Source organism: Crassostrea angulata, chromosome 7, assembly GCF_025612915.1.
Source record: "Crassostrea angulata isolate pt1a10 chromosome 7, ASM2561291v2, whole genome shotgun sequence".
NCBI classification, from domain to species: Eukaryota; Metazoa; Mollusca; class Bivalvia; order Ostreida; family Ostreidae; genus Magallana; species Magallana angulata.
In genome coordinates this window covers 39,402,366-39,423,711 of record NC_069117.1, presented here as the reverse complement: position 1 = coordinate 39,423,711, position 21,346 = coordinate 39,402,366, and the positions used below count along the sequence as shown (strand labels likewise).

Sequence of the window (21,346 nt, the reverse complement as noted above, 5' to 3'; positions counted from 1 at the left end):
AAATATTGAGGGGGTCAGACGAGACTAGAAAACACCGCTGGTATATTTTCAATATATTTGGCAACATATAATATAGGATCTGACCCCCTACATGAAAACATAAAAAATAACTATTGCCCACTATAATTTGCGTCAATTTTGAATGACAGTAAAAAGGCATGTGTTTGTTTACTTATAAAAGTTAACTATATGCTGTACATTACAGTGATTAATTCTTTCTAGTTACAAAGATATAGAATTTTAATTGTTTATTTTCCTAATGCATTTACATGAATATTGATAAAGAAGGGGCGAAACCGACCTCATTGCACATATCCGCGCGGGAAATCAGTTGTTACTTTGAAATATATACATGTATTATGAATTTTATACGTTTGTCATTCACGGTACTATTATTTTTAAATGTTGAAATAAGATACATTCACACAAACTAAAAATATCACTTAGAGGGAAAACACATAAGCCTACGTCATTATTCAAGAAGGGTACATGTATGTAAATGAACATGCTTACACGCTTGTATTTTTGCTTTCTTTAATTCGTACTCGTATAAAGAACAAATTTATGCTTTACCGGAAAAAAATTACATCCTTTAATTCCTTAGTAAAACTACAAAATTATGAGGGTGCTGACCCCCACTAAGTTTTGGGTGATAGTCCAAAATTAGCTGTCGATATCACGTAATAGATTAATATTCATGAGAAGGCATTACTTTTCTTGCAGGAAAATAAATATTTTTTATTGTTTAAAATTCGATATATTTTTATGACGTGATCGAATTGGGCATTACAATTAACAGTATAAAGGTACCTTTTGTAAGGAATCAAACACATGCATTTTCCCCGTCATTTAAAATTGACGCAAATTATAGCAGCGTGTGTAGCTTTAATAGGCTTATATCTTATCAACTGAATATTGCTTTATTTCAATAACTTTATAGATATTTTTATGACGAATTTTTACATGTCATTACAAGTAAACACCTGTGACCAACATATCGTTTAGAAACAGTTGGAGAGAGATAAGGATAAATGGATAGGGAAGATACAGTTATTTATTTTTTTACCGTTTAACGATACAGAACTGTCTATTGTTGGCACTGTTGTGTCTGGTGTTGTATTATGTGCTTTTGTTGTTGTCGTTGTCGCTGCTGTTGAAGTTGTAGATCCATCTGTTGCATTAGTATTGTATGTTAAATTTGCAAAATTTTGTGTCATAGTTTGCAAGAACTAAAACTGTAGTTATACGGGGAATTAAGAAAGACATATCAAAATTAAAGAAATCAAGTATAATTTTAATCTATCAAAACTGGTAAATATCAGTTTTACAAATTACAATTATGTTCGATTATGTCAAATTTAAGGATATATCACTAATATTTTAGTCCCACTAAAAGGTGTTTATTACTTCAAATTTCGCATCAATTATGACTGAATTACTTCAATTATCCAAAACTAATTGTAAACATATAACAATAAATTCACCACTCAAATTGCAACTGCAATCGAGTTTGGTTTTCAAATTCCGTAAAATGCAACATTTTTACAAAAATATTGGTGAAAACAAAGCTAAAGTTTTATGTGGTATAAAATATGACATATGGGCAAAGCTCATGGACCATTTCAAAACGTACAGTAATAATGCTATCTGTTTTAAGATCTTTTGCCTCTTTTATTATCCTGACCAGATTCATACTGGATTCAAATAAAAAATGTCCTCCATATTTTATATCAATATTTCAAGTATTGTATAATCATATTTAATTTCAAAGACTAGCCAAATGAACCAGTTTTAAATTAAATTACCTTAAACATTCACTTGTCTTTTAAAGATGAGGACGTTTTATAGATCAAATATCCTCCATAAGCATTGACAAATATTTTGAATGTCTCATTTAAAAAGTTTTCCTAATTAGCCTTGCACGTAAAGTGATATCCGAGTACTAGTTCACATTGTTATTAATTGACATTTTTCACGGGGGAGGAAATGTATCATAAATGATTCAGGAATTATTATGCTCTCTATGTGCAACTTACAATGAAGACATTGTCATTTGAAATAATTATTTTCATTCTCGCCTCTTTTGATAACAATGACCTTATCAGCAATTCTTCTTTGTAACTAGTATACGACTACAGAACAAGCATAAACGTTTTCTCCCAGAAACCGTTGTTTTGCTGTTACTATTATATACATGTACTTATTACTTGTTGTAGCATGGGATAAAGTGTGTGCCTTCGTAGTACTTGTTCGGTCTGTTTTAGATGTGATGCTTGGATTGGTTGTTGTTTGAATTGTCGGAGTGGTTTGAAAATGTGTTCCAAATAGTTTATCTAAAAAACAATAAACTTATTAGATACTTTTAAATTTTCAATAGACTTTTAAACAAATAAACATTATTGTAACTCTTCCGACAGTGTATCGTCGGAACCACTGGTTTGTGTTCTATCCGTTGCAGTGAAACAGCAAACCCGTGGGCTCCGACGATGCCGACAGTGTTGCCTTGAAATATAAATTTAGATAAAAAAAAAATCTATATTGAAGCGAAACATACCTATGCAATGATAATCATGACAGCAAATGACATCATCGTGACTGCATTCCTTTAAAATTAGATAACTTTATATCAAAACCTGATCGGCTCTTCAGTGGATTTCAAATTGAAATCCACTGAAGAGCCGATCAGGCTAAAGCGCTCTGGATTAAATTTGAGAGAAATGGATTATTGTGTTATCGTCTACTGAAAACCTTTTTCTATACCAAGGACTTATTCGTTTATATATATATATATATATATATATATATATATATATATATATATATATATATATATATATATATGCACACACACACGCACACACACAGTTTTTCTATAGGTCTAATTATATAGATGCATTGATAATGAAAATACTCTTACTGTACCTTTGGTTCACAAGTTTTAAACTTATGCAGCCGAGTGTTATGATCGATACCGTGATACACGCATGTCTCGCAAGAGATGAAGTTACAACCATGTATTGTACAATCTGGACAATACATTTTATTACCTGGAAAAAATATTTCACTATATTGTCATTTTTTCCCAAAACTAAATTTTTTTCAATTAATAAGATTCCATATTCTTAATAGGGATTATACTACTCTCATCTCCATGATCATTGTTTTTAATGCGTACTTATTTTGCCTAAATTCTATATCTTTACGGAAAATTTTTTTAACTATGAAACTTATCTATAACTTAACAAATCAGTTTCATTATCCAAAGTATACCATTTAGAGAGGCTCCAGATTTAGGAATATTGCCAAACACGTTCTCTAAAAGTATAAAATTAAGCAATATATTTGACGTACTTTGTTACACAATACAACAATCGCTGAATATGCACATATTTCTAAATAAAACATCTTAAATACGCAACACGCATCCTACTTTCAAATTACTTCCCTTTGTTGTTAAACAAAAGTCAAACCTTGCAGTTGTGGGAATATGGGTTGAGACTTAAAAATAAATGTTATGGTGTCCAATCCAATCAATCTAAGTAAGGTGTGATTCACAATGCATAGCACAATTTACATTTTAAACAGTCTTGTCATTTCTGCAATTTGGTAATAACAAATAAAATAAGATTTGAATATTTGCACTCCGTAATCTTCTGTCCTTACATGAATATTTATTGGTGCGATTGGAGTGTTTGTAGGGTTACAAATACTACCTCATTCAGAGATTCTTATTCAAGATTGCCTGATAATCGTAAAATGAATACTTGAACGGATTTCACTTAATATTTTGCTATTCTTCTAGAAGCTATTTATGTATGTTGTATATTAGTTGGCATATTTTTTTCTCAAATTTTTAGTAAAATCAAATGCATGCATTATATTTGGACTATGGTGCGTACAGAGTTAAGTCGAGTTCCTTACCACGTTGTACATCAGAATTTGTGGTATCAAATCAAACTCAACAAAAAAAAAAAACCAGTATTCAACAGTTATTGGTGAAACCAAAATATATTTTACAATGTATACCTCATCGGCTAAGCATTAAATATAATATATTATAATATGATGTGATTTAAGATATAAGATAAAATTTAAATTACATTTTCTTTATTTTTATTCAAAAGGAGTATACCCTAAATTCCCAACCGAAAACTATTTTTAGAATTAAAAAGATGTTTAAGAGGTTAAACGAAATTCCTTAATTCATAAAAATGTTGTCCATTTCGTTGACAGACACCGTCAATCATTGTAAATGTACTCTAATCCAGGATATTTGGATCCAATGGTTTTTTGTTACTTCTTGCATGTAAATTTACTACAGTGTGTACAATTTCACTAACTTTGCAAATTAAAGGGGTTCGGTCTCCCCGACCTCTACTCTAGATCAGCGAATGAAAAGTTTTTGCATGAGTATGAAAAGAAATAATTTACCTACACATGCCATGTCAGTGCAGCAGAGATGATGATCATCATCTTTACAATGGTGGTCGACCTAAAACAAAAATAATACGGCAATCAACAGAAAACATATAATACTAATCTAAGTGCTTAATGCGATCTTAGAAATAGAACAATAATCACATTAATTCTTAATTTTTTCTTACAGTGAGACAATTTGTTCCTTGTGGTAGTTGATTTTTGAAATGAATCTGGCAAACTTCACATAAATTTGTATTTGTAATATCACATATATGATGATTGCATGACAGAACAGGACAATGTATATCATTAAGTAGTTGGTATGTCTGGTTTGTTTTATGTCCACCTGTGCTGGTTGGGTTTGCTGTAAGAATAATACATGTAAAAGATTTTAAAGAGAAATTGCTTGAATGTGTTATATATCCGTTGATATATTTATACCATATCTCTTGCGATTGAAATACTTTTCCCTAAAGCAGATAAGAATAAATTCGCTGATTACTAGTTCACGATAGATTTATTTATTAGTTTATATACCAAACTTGCTTTACGGCTAATATATCGCAAAATTATACTTTCTGTCTACTAAATCCTCAATCAAACATTTTTATTTGTTTCAAAGATCTCTTTTTTAAATAAAATAAAATGACATATGTGTCAAATACTATGAAACATAACTATCCAATTTTTACGCGTTTAACTGGATTTGAGCAGTTTACGATTCATAATCATTTTGATGAAACATTCATTAATAAGCGTAAACTATATATAAGTATGAATTGGGTACGTAGCAAATGAAATCATTCATTATAACCTAACTTCCTGCTATTAATTCTAGAAACAAATTAATCTTAAAAATATCATAATGAATTGTACAAAGTTCAAACTTAATTTCCGGCAAATCGATATCTTTTGATGTTAGTTCTATTGTTACGTAGGCAATCAGAAAAGGTGTTACAACCAAAATTAATTTTTTTAACGACAAATATGTTGAAAACGGGGATACTCCTCGTTTTATTTAGAAAAATTTACTGCATTGATAATAAAACATTTCCAAAGAAAATACATTGTAGAAGAAGTTGAGTCACAGAAAAGCAGCATTACGGCTTACATTGTACCCATTAAGAGATGACTGATCATGAATATTCCGCCCAGCACATCAAAAAGAGCGGGTTAATGACGAAAGTCGCTCTTTAAATATTCCCGATATTACATGTATGTTAAACAATCTCAACAAACTTTTCAAGGAATAATATTCAAAAGTATAAATTGAATTTTACTTTGAGGGCTTGCATTTGTAGTGGGAATAGTAGTGGTAGGAGACAAATTGGAGGAGTGAGGTGTAGTGGTGGTGGAAGCCGCAGTGGTATTGGTAGGGAAAGTTGGTGTGGCGCTTTTAGTTGTGGTAGTCGTGCTGTGAGATGTTGGGTAATGGTGTCCAAACGCCTGTGCTTTGAAAAAGAAATAATACGATGCAATAAATGCACCTAAATGCAAGTATGATTATACCCTGTCCGGGTTCTCTTTTGTATTACTTTTTAATTCTAACGTACGCATAGGAATTCCAGATGATGCACAAAAGTAGTGTTTTTTATGCTTTGCAAAAAGGCAAGCACAGATACAAGAGCTATTAGTGTGACTATTGTATAAGTCACACCGGGTAATAAATAACTGTAGTCTTTCTTAAGTAACTATTTCCCTCATGTTTTGACGAATGTTAGCAAAAACACATACCAATCAAAGAGTTGCAATTAAAATCGACAAAAGGGAAAAGTTGTTCCAAAATATATTCAAGAACACTTTATCTATTTTTACCCAGAAAAATTTACATAAACAAATCCAATTCTTTTAAACATTTATAATAGAAATGTTCATACATAATTTCTCCAATCGGAAATATATACTTAAGACACCTTGCACAATTTTTCACCGTTATTATTCGGGTACTTTTCATGTAGTTCGCAATCCCCGTCGACTTTCTATTTTTGGTTGTGTATTGAAACCTGATGCGGTAGAGGGAATTTCAAAACAGAAAATTGGGACTAGTGGATGGACGTAATTTGGGCACAAATGTGATTATCAAAATATCAAGTAAAAAGTGGTGGAAGTAGAAACTTAGAGCAAAGTATACTAGTTGTACAACTAATTCATATGATGTGAGCTGCAATTCTCATATCGCAAAATTTCTTTTAATTAAATTGAATTTGCTACTTCAGTTACAGCAGAACCAACCGTTGATAAACGTATGTCAATATTTCTACGGAAGCTATTTAGAATGCATACAGAATAAGCATAAAAATACATCAAAGTTGTAAGAACTTGAAATTTGGATCATCTCCCGTGACATAATTGGTTTATTTCTTATCTTTATATTTTTTGTCTGCTAAAATTATAAGCCATTGTTAATAATACTTTAAAAGATTTGTTACAAATTATTAAACGTCACAGCAGGGCAACACACAACAGACTGTTTTACAGACGTTTTATTCATAGAAGAAGGAAAAGATAATGTGTTCTAGTGATCTGAGAATAGTGGATAGAAATGAGCAATTAATTGGTAAATGGGCTTTTAAAACCCTTATTCTGGATAATAAACATACATGTAAATTAAAATAAGCAGAATTACCTATGCACGGTTCGTCTGAACAACAGAACGTGTTGTGATGAGTGGGGTCGCAATGTTCCTGTGGAAAGAAATCGCAGCTATTAAACATGAACGGTTTAATAGATTTTCCTGTCTACATTCATAATGTTTTATTTCCTCTTATCAGTTCATAGTTAATTGTAGTATTTTATTCTTAAATTAAATTCAGATGATATTTCAAGCTTACATGTTCTTTGAGACAATGGACATGATATGTCCCATCATTTTTCAAATCAATTTTACAGGCAAAGCATTGGTCTCCATTAATGAAATCACAGATTCCTTCATGGCAGCGTGGACATTTCACTGATGAGGCTAAAATACATATTTGTTAATGGGTAACTGTTTTGTTTGGTAAATATATGTTCAAAAATTGATAAACTGACATGTCTTTTAAAAAATGCATGTTTTTTTTTAAAGTGAAGGTTGATATGAACATTTATTTCACCCAAAAAAAATCGCATTTCCCGAGTGCCTCACTTGGTGGGATAATATATACTAGTAGTTGAATTATCAATTTCCTAGCTTACAATGTATCAATTCATTATGACTATTTGTTTATGTGGTATGGTCATCTGTAAATGTATATGGTTTTAAGAAAACGTTTAATTTCTATTTGCACGAGACTGTTTAGACTATTCAGACGACGCGACATGTATATAATTAATATGATGAAGCATCAATTATTTGTGCATAGTATATATGTAATTTTTTGTAATGTTATCAACATTACATTATTTCTGAATACACAGTCAAATGTGTATCCAATTTTTAAAAGTGAAAATTGAAAAATTGACGTGGACATGAATAGTATCCATTCTGTTTCACAGTGTATGAACTAAAGTGTACTGGTGTTTGTCGAGGCGAATGAACATATTAAAAACGTGGAGCTCTATGTGTACAGTCAAAGACAGTATCAGCATATTTTTAATCATTATAAATGAGTCAAAATTACTTTAAAAATTAATCATCAGTTATAATAAAGATGATGAAAAAATAATTTAATAAAACAATTCATTTATTCTTGGTCTCATCTGGAGACGACAACCGAATGTTTTTAAAGAGTATGATAAAAACCTTAATAGTCTATGATCAACATTGTATGCGATTAATTTTATCAATCGGCAATCTATTTCTATATATCTAATTATGAACAGATGATATATGTTTGTAAATGATGTAAAAGTCATAATAAAGCGCAGCTTTGTCCTGATATTTGATCATAAACAAAGCCAATCTCGCTTAAGTTGACGGTGTTTTAGAAATCTAGGTACGATGGAACCAGTCGTGTCTATATATTCCAATATGAATGCTCTCTCCCGGCAGCACATTTTTACTAAAGAAATATATCCATAAATTAACAAATAATACAACAATCTACGTTTGACCTCCTTTTTGCCCCTTTAAGAGTATACAACCCACGTATTACATATAAGTATATACACCCTGCATGTTGTGGTTGGTTTATATGGTGAAACAACTCTTATTATACATGCAATGCGTTCTGCTTTAGAATCAACTCTTGCTTTAAATAACCGTATATCAAAGATTAAAATGTGGGGTTTTTTTTCAAAATTAGTATTAACATTTTATGCATTTAAATATTGAATGGTTGATTATTAATGATTCGATGATGTATGAGTCTTGGTAAGGGGTTTTATGCAAGTGTGTACTTTAATATTTTTCAATATTTGATATAATTTAGCTATCTTATTAAAAAGCATTATTTTGGCAATTTCTTTGGTTAACTCTTTTTGTACAATATTTTATTTAAGTACTACTGATGAGATCATGGGTGCTCAAAAAATTAGAGGTGAAATAAAAGTCGACATTCCTTTTCATAGAATATTATTATCAGAGTCAGCAACCGTATCCATGTAAAACTGACTTTTAAGAAATTAACAAAAGAGAAAGAAAATGAGAGACCTGGTTGAGTCACTGCACTGGATGCATGTTGTCCAAAGTAGTGTGCTGAAATGTATAATGATATCAAAAATTTTATTTTATTCCTCGACAATGTTACATAGAACAGGGTTTTTTTTAATTTAATATTTCAAAAAATGTTAACATAGAATGTTATTTTTTTCTTATGATACTATCTATCTATCTATCTATCTATCTATCTATTAATCGAATCTATATATCTATCCTTCTATCTATTAATGTAGGAGAAAGTTGAGGATTGAAACATTGTTCCACTTTGTTAAGTCCTTACTATGTTTATTTTTTAAAAACATTTTGTATTCAAAATCCTATTCCAAATTAACACATTTACATTTTCAATTGTCTTCGTAATAATATTACGATTTGAAGTGTATAGTTCAATACATTTCATCATTGACGAAAATGACGTACTTTTGGAGCACAAGTTGTTTTTGCATAATCAAAGGAAATGAAATAACGCAATATTTGATCGAACAATTGCTAAAATTTATATAAATAGAACGTAGATAACAAGGCATCATTTCTTGCCAAAAAAAATGAGGTGGTTTAACTAAGTGGGTTAGCTGTACAAACAATCAGAATGCCCAAAGAATGAGGATATAGATGAAAGCCACTAACGAATCAAAACCACTGATTTGTTTAGACAACACGAACAAATAAATATATTTACATATAAAAATGCGTACATTCCATAACAAAATAAATAAAACATCGCATGTTACATTTTTTCTCCTTTATGAAGTTTTTTGTCGTTGTAGAGAGAGTCAAGAACAAATAATATGTCTTCTTAAAAGGTATTATCCGTAAAGCTTTAAATTCAAATTCCAAATGACGCGCAAATACAGATTAAAAAATTACAAAGGAAACGTATAAGCTCTTGCTCAAAGTTTGGTAAGCTGGGGGTTATTGTGCCCTGAATACATAACTAGTCAATCATGAATGTCTTACACAAAAGAATTTAAGATCAATTCTATGTAAGAATCAACGTTCGGTGGCTACGCATAGTCATGGTTTTTCACCATACTTTACAATTTGATAGACTTGGATAAGTAAAAATGCCTAACACTATTCATTTGTTGATATGTGGTCCCGTTGCCATGGTAACAGAAGGAAAATATGTTAAAATGTCATTTTAATGCTTATTTGAGAACATATTGTAAGTAATGTGCACAACTGAGGGTTTTCAGGGTAAAATACATTATCAAAAAATGTTGTCATTTTTCAAGAGAAACAAAATATCGTGGAGATACGCATATTTTTAGAGCATTTCCATCGTTACTCAACAGAAATTTAAAAATATGTTTTCATCATTTAATTTAAATAAAAAGTGCAAATTTAGGATTTTTTGGTAAAAGCTATTCTGATTGTGCAGTTAAGAATTTAAATATGAAAAATGAGAACCGTTGCTATGGTAACGAGCTATAAAATAAGGCAAATTATAATATTTTCAGGCATTTTTGAATGGATATTATTTACATATAATGATTAAATATATAAAATCAATTGGCGAGGAAAACCTCGAGTATATCATAAATTTTAATGACACTTGGGAAAAAATCTTATATTTTCTAAAAAAAATAACTGCCTTTGGTTGCTATGTAAAAAAGTAAGAACTTCTGTGTGATTTTTTATGCAACTTAATTTTCTATAGCAACAACACTTCTCTGTTGCATAACAAACCTTTTTTGTGATATTAATGAAAATTTATTTTTCCAAGTTCCAACTAAAATCAAATTGCTAAATATTTCTAAAATCAGGAATTAAAGCATATCAAAATCATCTTCTTTTTTTCAGTTTTTCTATTTCTTGGTCTTCTTACCATAGCAACGGATGTCAATGTTTATTTTAAAATTTATTTTGCATGGACATTGACAAGGATGTAAAAAATTAATAGTTTCCCATTTTGGCTTATAAAAAACCGGAGAACACTTATTTGAAAAATATTGTAACGGTTTCAATGGTAACATTTTAAAAGTATTGGATTCTTCATCAATTTTCTTATATATTATAAGAAATAAAAATAGGGCAAAGGCTATTTTATGTCTTTGATAGTTTACATTAGTGGCCAAAACCTTCTAATATGGCTTCAAATAAGATAAGTTTTGCTATTTTTCCACCTTTAACCCCGGTTACTAAGGCAACGGTTGCATCCAGCAACCAACTTTTAGTGTCCTTTTTGCGTATTGCACCTAGATGTGTCCATGTATGTAATACAAGGAAAATTTGTGACTATGCGTGGCTTTTATAATTCTTGGATTCTTACATAGAATTGATATTAAAGACTTAGGTAACTTTACATAGTCTTTGTATCTAATTGGCTTTTTTTTACTTCGCATCATGATCTAGTTTTGGTCTACGATTACAAAAACGTGCTTTTTAACTTGGTTGTCTGTTTGGAATTTACTTGGCGCTCTCTCTCTCTCTCTCTCTCTCTATCTCTCTCTCTCTCTATCTCTCTCTCTCTCTCTCTCTCCATTGAACTGAGTTTTAAAAGATCAGTTGGGTAGAACTTTGGTGACTACTCCATTTTTCATTCTTTTGAATGTCCCATCCCGTTCGGTGGTGCGATGCGCACAAGGTCTGTAATCGTCAATTGTTCCAGGTCATTAGCACTACGAGTGATATAATTTGCCGTTTTTTATCAACTTTACAAGCTTCTCTTTCTGCTTCTTTTTCAGAACTCCCGGTACTAGTAATGATTCTTTCGTGGGTAACAAAGTCGGCCTTCTCCTGTTCATGAGACACCGCGCTGGGCTTGTTCCCATACCTGAGTAGGTGTGTTCCGAAAGTGAAGTAGGGTAAGATAAAATTCTGAATTGAACTGCAATGCACATTTCTCTGCTATTTTTACCAATTATTTGCCTTTTCATTGCTCTCGGGGTTTGTTGGAGAGCTTGTGGTGTGTTTTGATCCCCATATGTGTACAAATTCAACAAAATCATCTAAACTAAAGTGCTGTTCGTTGTTACTGACGAATAACGTGGGAATCACATAGCTTCAAATTGTGCTCTGAAGTTTTTGATAATTTTCTTCGATGTAGATCGATGGAGGTTGTATACTTCCTAAAAGTCAGGAATCTTCTAGCATAGGCTATAGATGTACAAAATGAACGATTTTACCCATCAATGCATCTGATGAGTCATGTTTAAAAGTTAGCTCGGCTTAACGTATTAACCAATACAAAAGCATTTCTTTGCCAAGGTTGGGTTGTGTGGTTTTTTTTTGTTTTGTTTTTTTTTTGTGCTTTGTTATTGTTTTTTGTTGTTTTTTTTTCTACTTTCGTTGACTTTGTTAACATTTAGTCTGCATAATTGCTGATGGATTATTACCAAATACGCTGATCCTTTGTTGGTTAATTTCTGCAGCTCTAGAAATGTCTATGCACTTGTCTAAGGTGGGTTAAGAGGTTCTAAATAAGCGTTCTCTAAGTAGAGGATCCATAATTCCACAGACGATTCTATCTCTTAAATAGGAGTCAACAATTACCATTTAAGTACAAGTACATTTAGCTTCTAATGATTTCATTTCGGTGATGAATATCTCCATTGGATCTCCTGGTTCTTGTTTCTTCAACTTGTATTTGAATTCCTCAACAGTTTCGTGACTTTTGTGTCTACAGCATGCGTTTAAAACGACAAGGACTCCTTGCATTGTTCGGTCATTCTCTTCTTATTTAATTTTCAACGTGTTACAGATTTCTAAATCATCCGCGCCGATTGAATACTTCAACGACAGTAATTTCGTTTTGTCCTCTTCCTCTTTCGAAAGAAATATGTAGAGTTCAAATTCATCTCCTAATTTTCTCAATCCTCATTAATATTCTTAGTGTTGAACTTTATTTTGCTAGGGGTGTCTGTCTTTCGAGCCCCATTTTTTAAACGGGTGGTTGTAATCTTGATGCAGCGAATCAAATCACAAAATGGAGAGAAAAATGCAAAATTTATCCTCAAATTTAGGATTTAAGAATACCACTTAATCGTAAAAGTGCGTTTTTCTTCTACCATCCTGCTTTTGACACTGTTTTCCCTTAGTAACAGACAACAGCCATTAACTAAAACGCTGATTTTCTTGGACGAAACGAGCAAATACATAAATTTAGGAGTTATAAAACATCTTTTATAAAACGAATAAAGGGGTATGGTCACAATTTTGTTAAAAAAGAAATATTCCGTTTTAAATGTTGACAGTGCTTCAGTACAGCATTCTAATAGTCAAACAGAATTTATGTGTCAGCCATCAAGTCTTAAGCGAGATATAACTAAAAAATCTTTGTTAGATGCACTTCTAAATCATTATAAACAATAAAAATAGAAAATGGAAAATTTGACAAATATCGTGACCATATACCTCTTAAATATTTCAATTCACCCTGGCTTATGTATGATTAATAAAGGAAACAAATTCAGCTCTTCTTTTAAACGTCAAATTATTACCAAATTTCAAGAACAACTCCTATAATATTATTTTTAATTCAAAACATTAAATAAACTTCTTGGTGAAAATTTTAAAATCTAAATCTGCCAAAAATTGTCGCAGCGTACGTTAAAATTTTTTGCTATGCAAACAATACATCATATTATGTCGAAAGTAATATACGTTTATCTACAAATGTTAATTTTTATTCATTTTTGAAATATTATTCAAAAATTATTCAAAATTGTTTCGTTCATATACATGTATTTAACGTACAAGTATAACTTGAATCATGAAATCAGATAATCAAGTGAATTTAAAAATGATTAAATTTTCATGTTAAATATAGTAATTGTTCGTGACAATTGAACTTACACCATATATATCTTATATCGCAGTATTTACCTACACATCCCTCGTTATCACAGCAATGATGGTGGTTGTCTTCGTGGCAATGACCAGCCTATAATAATGAAATAATGATATCTAAGAGTTATCGTTCCTAATGAAATACCCTTCCGTAATTTAATTGTTTCCTTATTATTTTTCCCTATTTGCCCCCTACCCCAAATAATATCGTCTTAAAGGGACATGGTCATGATCTTGTTAATTTCTATTTTTCTGTTTTTATTATTTACAATGCTTAAGGAATTCATTTCTAATGATTATATGAAATTTGTGAGTCAGTAGATAAGTTATAAGCAAGATACACAGCTCACATTTCTTTGTCGTGTAAACAATGCTCGTGCCCTGTTTTTGTTTACAGGGGTTCAATATACCTGTAAAACATCTTTTTTGAGGGGATTTGTCTATCTTCTTATTCATTTTAAGCTTAAATAATCAGTTCCTAACGTTTAACACATTCATTTCAGGTCTAAAATTTGAATTTTAACTTTGGCATTCAAAATGTAAACAAAAGCTTTGTTTACATAGAAAAGAATTGTAAGCTTTGATACTCGCTTATAACTCAACGACTGACACTCAAATTTTGAATGCCTATTAAAAATGCCTTACTAAAGCATTGCAAACATTAAAATCGAAAAAATAACTTCTGACCAAAATCGTGACCAGGCCCCTTTAACGGTGCGACCGATTTAGAATATTATTTTCAGAGATGATGCGAAATTAAAATACAAGAATCCGTGCTTTAATGTATTTGATTTTTACTTCCGTTTAATCTTTTTTAATGAAAACTGTCCTTGGATATTCTCTGAAACATTTTAGCATTAGGTCAACAAAATCTTTGAAATAATGCAGCTTCATTTGTGGTTATGTCAGTACTTTTTTCGAATTTTGTTTTGATATTTCCTAACGTCAACAGACACAAAGATACCCAAGCAACATTTTTAACGTATTTGTTTTACCTTAGAGTTTAAATGTAAAATATGTTTGAATTGTAAAATTCTTCACGCAAAACAATAAACTAAAATCAAAGTACTGAAGACCTGACGAGAATTGATTTTGTCGATGTTATTTATTTTAAAATCAACGATATGTTATTTTGCATGACAAGTATACAGCCTACTCCGGATATATTGAAATTCAAGGGACCATGCAAATTATTTCAGTATATCCGTATTTCAATATAAGCGAAATTGACTGACGTGAAGCCGCCATTTTGGAAAGTTCAATCCCGATGTAAGCATAGAAAACCAAACCCGAACAAATTATTAGATCATCATTTATCTTTTACAATAAACGGATTACATGGATTATTAGTCCTTGAAAGTTAGATTAAAATTATATCCGAAAGTTTTGTAAGTTTCGTTTTGTTACTATCTTAAACATCATCATAATCTCGGATCGCATTCTTTTACGTTTTAGAAAACGTTAGAGAAAAATCACCACACTCAAACGCTTCAAATATTGCTGAACGCTGCGTGTATATCACCGTAAGTGTACACGCGATAATCTCAAAATCCTTAGCTATTTCGAATTTAGGCTTTGTTCTTTCATTAACAGACATAACTAGTTTGTATTGAGCGTCCGGAGATAAGGTATTTCTTTTCCGTGGGGTTTCCATATTACGTCCAGCCTCAATACATCCGTATTCGTAAAAACAAAACATTAAACAGTGAATAAATTTTACTTTTTAATAAAAGTATAAAAACACACATGAAGAGAAACTTCCCAATTCACACCTTTGTATATCAACCGGTCAGTCTGGCATAATTACTGTTACCAACCGTGACGACAGCCGCCAGGGAGAACTTCAATATAACCGTTATAAAAACAACTAATTATCACATTTGGGGACCGATCAGTGGCTTCAATATAAGCGATATTTCAAAATAACCGATTTCATTATATCCGTGAAATCAATGCAAAGAATGTGAGAGGTAAAATCTGGGGATTTATTTCTATTTCAAAATAAGCGGAATTTCAAAATAAGCGAGTTCAATATAAGTGGAGTAAGCTGTATGTAGTTTCTAATTTGAATTACGCACATTTTTATAATATGAATTTTTGGACTTTTTCGACAAGAATGTCGAGAAACCCCCATATGAATCATGTTAAATAATATTTAAAGATAAAATTAATTCAATCAAACTATGTTTCAGTAATAGAAATATTTCTCGAAAATTGTATGGATCCAAGCAATATTGAACTCCAGTCTCGTTCAACTAAACGCTCGGCTGCCACCGTAATTATCCGACAAGGATTTACGAGACAGCCGAGCGTCGATCTGAACGAGACTTTATTGAACTCTGGCGTAGGAATACATACGACTACCAAAAATATTAAAAATCTGACTATCTTCAAGGTATTTATTAATGAGTTTCCTTGAAAAACATTGCTTTAGCATACATTACATCGAATTTATCAATTATTTTCAAGAACTAAGTCTTGTCAGCAGCAATGATTTGTGCTGAGGTCCAAACACTGTTTCACTTTCGGTTTGTCTGAGTAACTGCATAGGAGAGTTGACTAAAATCAACTCCCAAAAAGGGTTACGACGAATTATATTTACAAATAATTTTTGAAAATCTGAAGAAACGTAAAATATAAATGTAACATGATAAATAAAAGGTTTTTACATAATTTTGTTTTCAATACAATTGTGGTACATGTACATTGTATATAAGGGGGTAGTTTCTAAGAAATATTTCTACATTTATATCCCAAACTTCAGCTTTTGTTTGCATCTCAGCTATGTTAAGAAGGAATCAGAATTTTAGCACGTTATTTGTTACTTAAGGAAATTTGCATAAACCATGCCCATTATTTCTGAGATGTTTATGGAAAGTTGTATTTCGAAAATTAACAAACATTTAACAAAAAAAAGAGTACATATTAGGATTGATTGTATCGAGAATTACGCAAAAACTGTCAGATAAAATGTAGTAGTGCAAGAGCATACTCGTCATCAAATGATCTAAAATTTGACATATGATATAAATTTATCCTTATTGTATTAAAACGTGCTTCCTGGGAGCTGTATAAAATACCTAAGCATTTAATAGCGAGCGCAGCTTGAGATCAACGATCAACATTTACGGCGAGGCTGGCTGTTTCAATTCCAGGAATGATTATAACGAACATATTGGAATATTATACACTTTCACGGTAACACTGTTGTTTAAAATTGGTAACAATGAGTTTTAAATTAACACACGTACATGATCGGTCATCAGAATAAACATGTAGGACTTCATATTTATTGCTTTTATATCTTGTGGCAACATTTTTGGCCAGTTTCGGACAGAAACAAGCCAGTTCAAGAAATGTTTACATTCTCATCTTAAAATGTACAAGATGGCCCCACATCCCCTTTAAAGTTTGTAAGTAGAACATGTTAAATACAGTCAATTAAATGTATGGTGAAATACGTACATACACTTAATGCATTGAATATCTGCTACAAAGTAATTCAAATATTGAACTTTAGCTCATCTAATAAGGTAAAGTACTACATATATATATATATATATATATATATATATATATATATATATATATATATATATATATATATATATATATATATATATATATATAGTTTTCAGCACTCATCATTTAGTTTAACCAAAGAATCACTTTATTTATCAATCGTTGTTTGATTCGATAGATTGTTAAAAAGAGAAATGTAAGAAGTTTTTCACTTACTTGTAAGCATTTGACATCTACTGGCGGCTGATGTTCATGGGGTATATGAATCTGACAAACTTCACATTGTTTTAAGTTATATAAATCACAAACATGATGCTCACATGTCGGACAGTTGATTAACGGGGCATTGTGGCCACCTCCTCTTTTACTCAGAGAACTTGCTGAAATACAATTTGTTTTTATAACACGAAATTTGAAAACAAATAAAGGAATGATGCCCTTATTTTTTTAAATTGGCTGAATATTTACTTACTTAATGTTGATCCCACTAATGAAAGAAAAAACACAACGAAGAACATGGTACTTTGCAAAAGTTATCGACAGGATAGGCTGGTTTGTAAGGTGAAGGTACACCTTGTGTAGATAAAGAATTTGTGTCAGTGTCTTTAATCTCTACTGAATGGAATCAAGGTTATGTCAGTTCTGTTACGATTATTTCTCATTCTACGAATGCCAACTTTAATATATACGTGCTACATATTACTGTAAACGTATGTATTACACTTTGCTATGTATTCTTTTCAGCGTTTATGGCGGAAAACCGCTGCCGCTAAAACTTGTACATTGCTTTAATGAAATTCAATTAAACAATAAAATGTTTCCCTTGGTGTTTCATGTGGGATATGAAGGTAGTGACATTACAGACAAATACGCAAACCGCGTAAATCACCAAACAAGCATTTTATTATTTTTATTTACAACTTTCTTAAAACAAATTAACAAATTGATTGTAAAATGTAAGTTAAATTAACTAAATTAATGTTAATGTACATTCAGTACGTTAGCAAAAAAAGCAGTTGAATCGTCTCCTGTGGGAATTTGAGTTTGACATCATCATGCTTACTTCGTACAGTCCGTGATTTTCCTAAGGTCGTAGTAGGTTTCGACTAATCGATAAACGGGTCCTTTAGATTTCAGTCATGTCAGTTTCAAGAGAGCTATGACTTAGCAATAAGTTTTCGTAAGAAATAGAGGGAATCATTATCGGTAGATGCATACATATTTATATTAGAATAGGTTTATTCAGAAAGCCACCTTAACTTGTTGAAAAGTCATCATCCGCTAATTCGTACACGCTAATTGTCATATGTTCACAGTAATATACAAAGACTAGATAATGTTTAATGTAAATTAGATGAAATAGGATGGCACTCCTTGCAAAATTCTATTTTTATATGTTTTATTCGTGAAAATAGATTTATATTATAGTAAAAATCAGTTGCTTAACTTTTTTCCCACCCTTTTTTATTTCGCATGTCATTTTATCTTTTCATCACACAACTTTTTTCAAACTTTACCTTCCGACTTTTGTAGACATTGGGTCGATATCAAATATGTTGCTCTTAAACCGTGACACAGATAAAAAACGACATTTGAAACTGGCCTACTTATATTAAGCAAAACGTTCATACTTTTTTAATTCTTATCATTTAAAATTTTCTTATGCTTTTTTTCTCAAAAATTAATTGTTTTGTCAAAAATTTTTGGCGACTGTTGTTGAAGTTTTTGGTGTTGGCAGTGGTTAAGTGACTTAAGATAAAGGGTAAAAGTCTTTTCATTTGCAAAATAATTCATTCCCAGGGGAGTAAATAGTTAGATACTAGGGAATAATAAGATAAATACTTTTTTAAACATTTCCAGAACCCATATGTTCTACAATTGTGATTTATCACAATAAAAAAGTTTACAAACTTTGCATTATCATTTTTGGGTTGACTTTATCATCGATCTGCCTTTGCAGCTATTTGCATTACTTGGTGCTATTCCCACACCACTTTTAAAACGAACTTGAATGTTTTGGTCCTCCACACGCAGAGACTTATGTATGTCAGTACGTCAAAACTTGGTGATTTCAACTCCTAGTGAACTTAATTTTACCGCCAATTAAGTGTCTACCTACGTAACGCAATAAGTTTAAATTGGACTATTATAAGGCAGGTCCACATATGTTTTCTTTAATAGTGATAACATTTTAATATTATTTTATTCCGTAACTTAGAAAATAAACTTGGAATCTTTTCGCCATTTTCAACGCATGATAAAATTTTATATCTCTAATAATAAAAAGACTAGGGATGTATGCTAAAGGGTTACCAAATTTATGGAGGGCTTTTAATAAAATTAAGTTATAAATTCATAATACATGCCCATGTTTCCTTATTTATCAGTATAAAATAAACATTACCATATATTAATTTATTTTGTTTTTGTTTAATTTGGCACTAGAAATTAACGAACCCAAATTGTTTTTGTATATGTTGGATGTGAAAAGACAACACATTACATGTGTATAATTTGTCAGAGTAACATATAAGAATAAAAATAAGGCAGTTTTATTTTTTCATTACCTCTCTAGGGTAAATAAGATCCCGATCTTGTTGAATATTGTGCATGATGCAAATTTCTTCTAAAAGGCCTTAATCTTCATGAGGAAACATTAGGCTTCTTCTCATTCTTTTCATTAAACTTAAAATATATATTCTGTTTATGACCATATTAAGAAATCAACTGATCAATTTACACCATTAAAGTTTAAGCTTGAATTTTTTAATGCGAAGTTGTGGTTAACGCGGTAGTATGCATATCGGCTTTTTACTGAAATACTATCCAATATTCTATCATGTTTTGGATCCTGTTATCAATTTAATTGTTGTCACTAAATAAATCGTTGCAAACCTCCGCTGAAAAATCAACAAAAGATTTGTTTCTCTAAACAGTATAATCGGTAAATAAGCTTCAAGTAGAGAACATTTGTCATTATTGTTAAACAAGAGGCCAATAGGCCTTAACGGTCACCTGAGTAGCATATAACCCATACATAAACTTGTCGAGGAGTCTTATACTTGCATTTAATAAGGTTTCATTCTTGAGTAGAAAAATCATAAAAATTTGTAATGACAAACAACTCCCGGCCTGAAATCTTTTAAAACGAACTAAGAAATCTATGATTTTTGAGAAAAACTTAAAGATCTGGTCTACAAAATCATGACTTCATTTTTCCTTTCAAGTGTGTGGGAGTAAAGAAGATATTTTTTAAATAGTATATGCATTAACACCTATACATCCATTCTGGCTCACCCTAGAGTCAAAACCCATACTCCAGGGGACATGAAAATTAAAATTTTAGTAGAGGACTTCCTGGTTAACATAATTATGAAGCCAGGTTTTCATACAGATGTGTGAGAATAGAAAAGAAGATTTTTAAAAATTATATGCATTAACACTATATTGCCATACCCCCAACCCATTGTCCTGAAACCCTGACCCCACCCCACCCCCCACCCCCCCAGAGGCCATGAATTTTACAATTTAGGTAGAGGAGTTAGTGGACATCATAATCATGTATTCAGTTTTTTGCCAACAGGAGAAGATTTTTTAAGATTTAATACCTTTTTACTATATGGCCATATTGGTCCCATCCTAGGGCCTAAACCCCTGACACAGGGGTAATGAATGTCACAATTTTTGTAGAGGGTTTCATGGACATTATAATCAGGCATTTAGTTTTTAACAAATATATTTAGGAGTAGAGAAGATTTAATACAGTAAAACTATATGGCCATATTGGCCCCACACTAGAGTCTGAACCCATGATACAGGGGTCATGAATTTCACATTTTTGGTAGAGAGCCTCTTGGACATCATAATAATGCATTTAGTTTTTAACAAATATATATGGGAGAAGAGAAGAAGATTTTCTAAGATTTAATACTGTAAAACTATATGGCCATATTGGTCCCACCCTAGAGCTAGAACCACTGACACTCCAGAGGCCATGAATTTCACAATTTTGGTAGAGGGCTCCATGGACAATAT

The 21,346-nt window shown here is 31.2% G+C and overlaps 1 protein-coding gene across 3 annotated transcripts in view; it reads right to left on the bottom strand.

Annotated features, from left to right (window-relative positions):
- Window positions 1-17,920, bottom strand: part of LOC128156461 (mucin-3A-like) — a 58,874-nt gene extending 40,954 nt beyond the window's left edge. The window contains exons 1-14 of one of the 3 annotated variants that reach the window (XM_052818623.1): window positions 17,784-17,920; window positions 17,528-17,691; window positions 13,826-13,883; window positions 8,990-9,034; window positions 7,251-7,378; window positions 7,046-7,103; window positions 5,700-5,870; window positions 4,605-4,783; window positions 4,432-4,492; window positions 3,271-3,315; window positions 2,923-3,047; window positions 2,555-2,603; window positions 2,208-2,333; window positions 1,067-1,171 (exon numbers count right to left, since the gene is read on the bottom strand). In XM_052818623.1, coding sequence (XP_052674583.1) covers window positions 1,067-1,171; window positions 2,208-2,333; window positions 2,555-2,603; window positions 2,923-3,047; window positions 3,271-3,315; window positions 4,432-4,492; window positions 4,605-4,783; window positions 5,700-5,870; window positions 7,046-7,103; window positions 7,251-7,378; window positions 8,990-9,034; window positions 13,826-13,883; window positions 17,528-17,691; window positions 17,784-17,829 — 1,360 coding nt within the window. In that variant the 5' untranslated portion in view covers window positions 17,830-17,920. The remainder of the gene's footprint in view (window positions 1-1,066; window positions 1,172-2,207; window positions 2,334-2,554; window positions 2,604-2,922; window positions 3,048-3,270; window positions 3,316-4,431; window positions 4,493-4,604; window positions 4,784-5,699; window positions 5,871-7,045; window positions 7,104-7,250; window positions 7,379-8,989; window positions 9,035-13,825; window positions 13,884-17,527; window positions 17,692-17,783) is intronic. The other 2 variants (XM_052818624.1, XM_052818625.1) reach the window with 2 other exon arrangements.
- Between the last annotated feature and the right edge of the window lie 3,426 nt (window positions 17,921-21,346).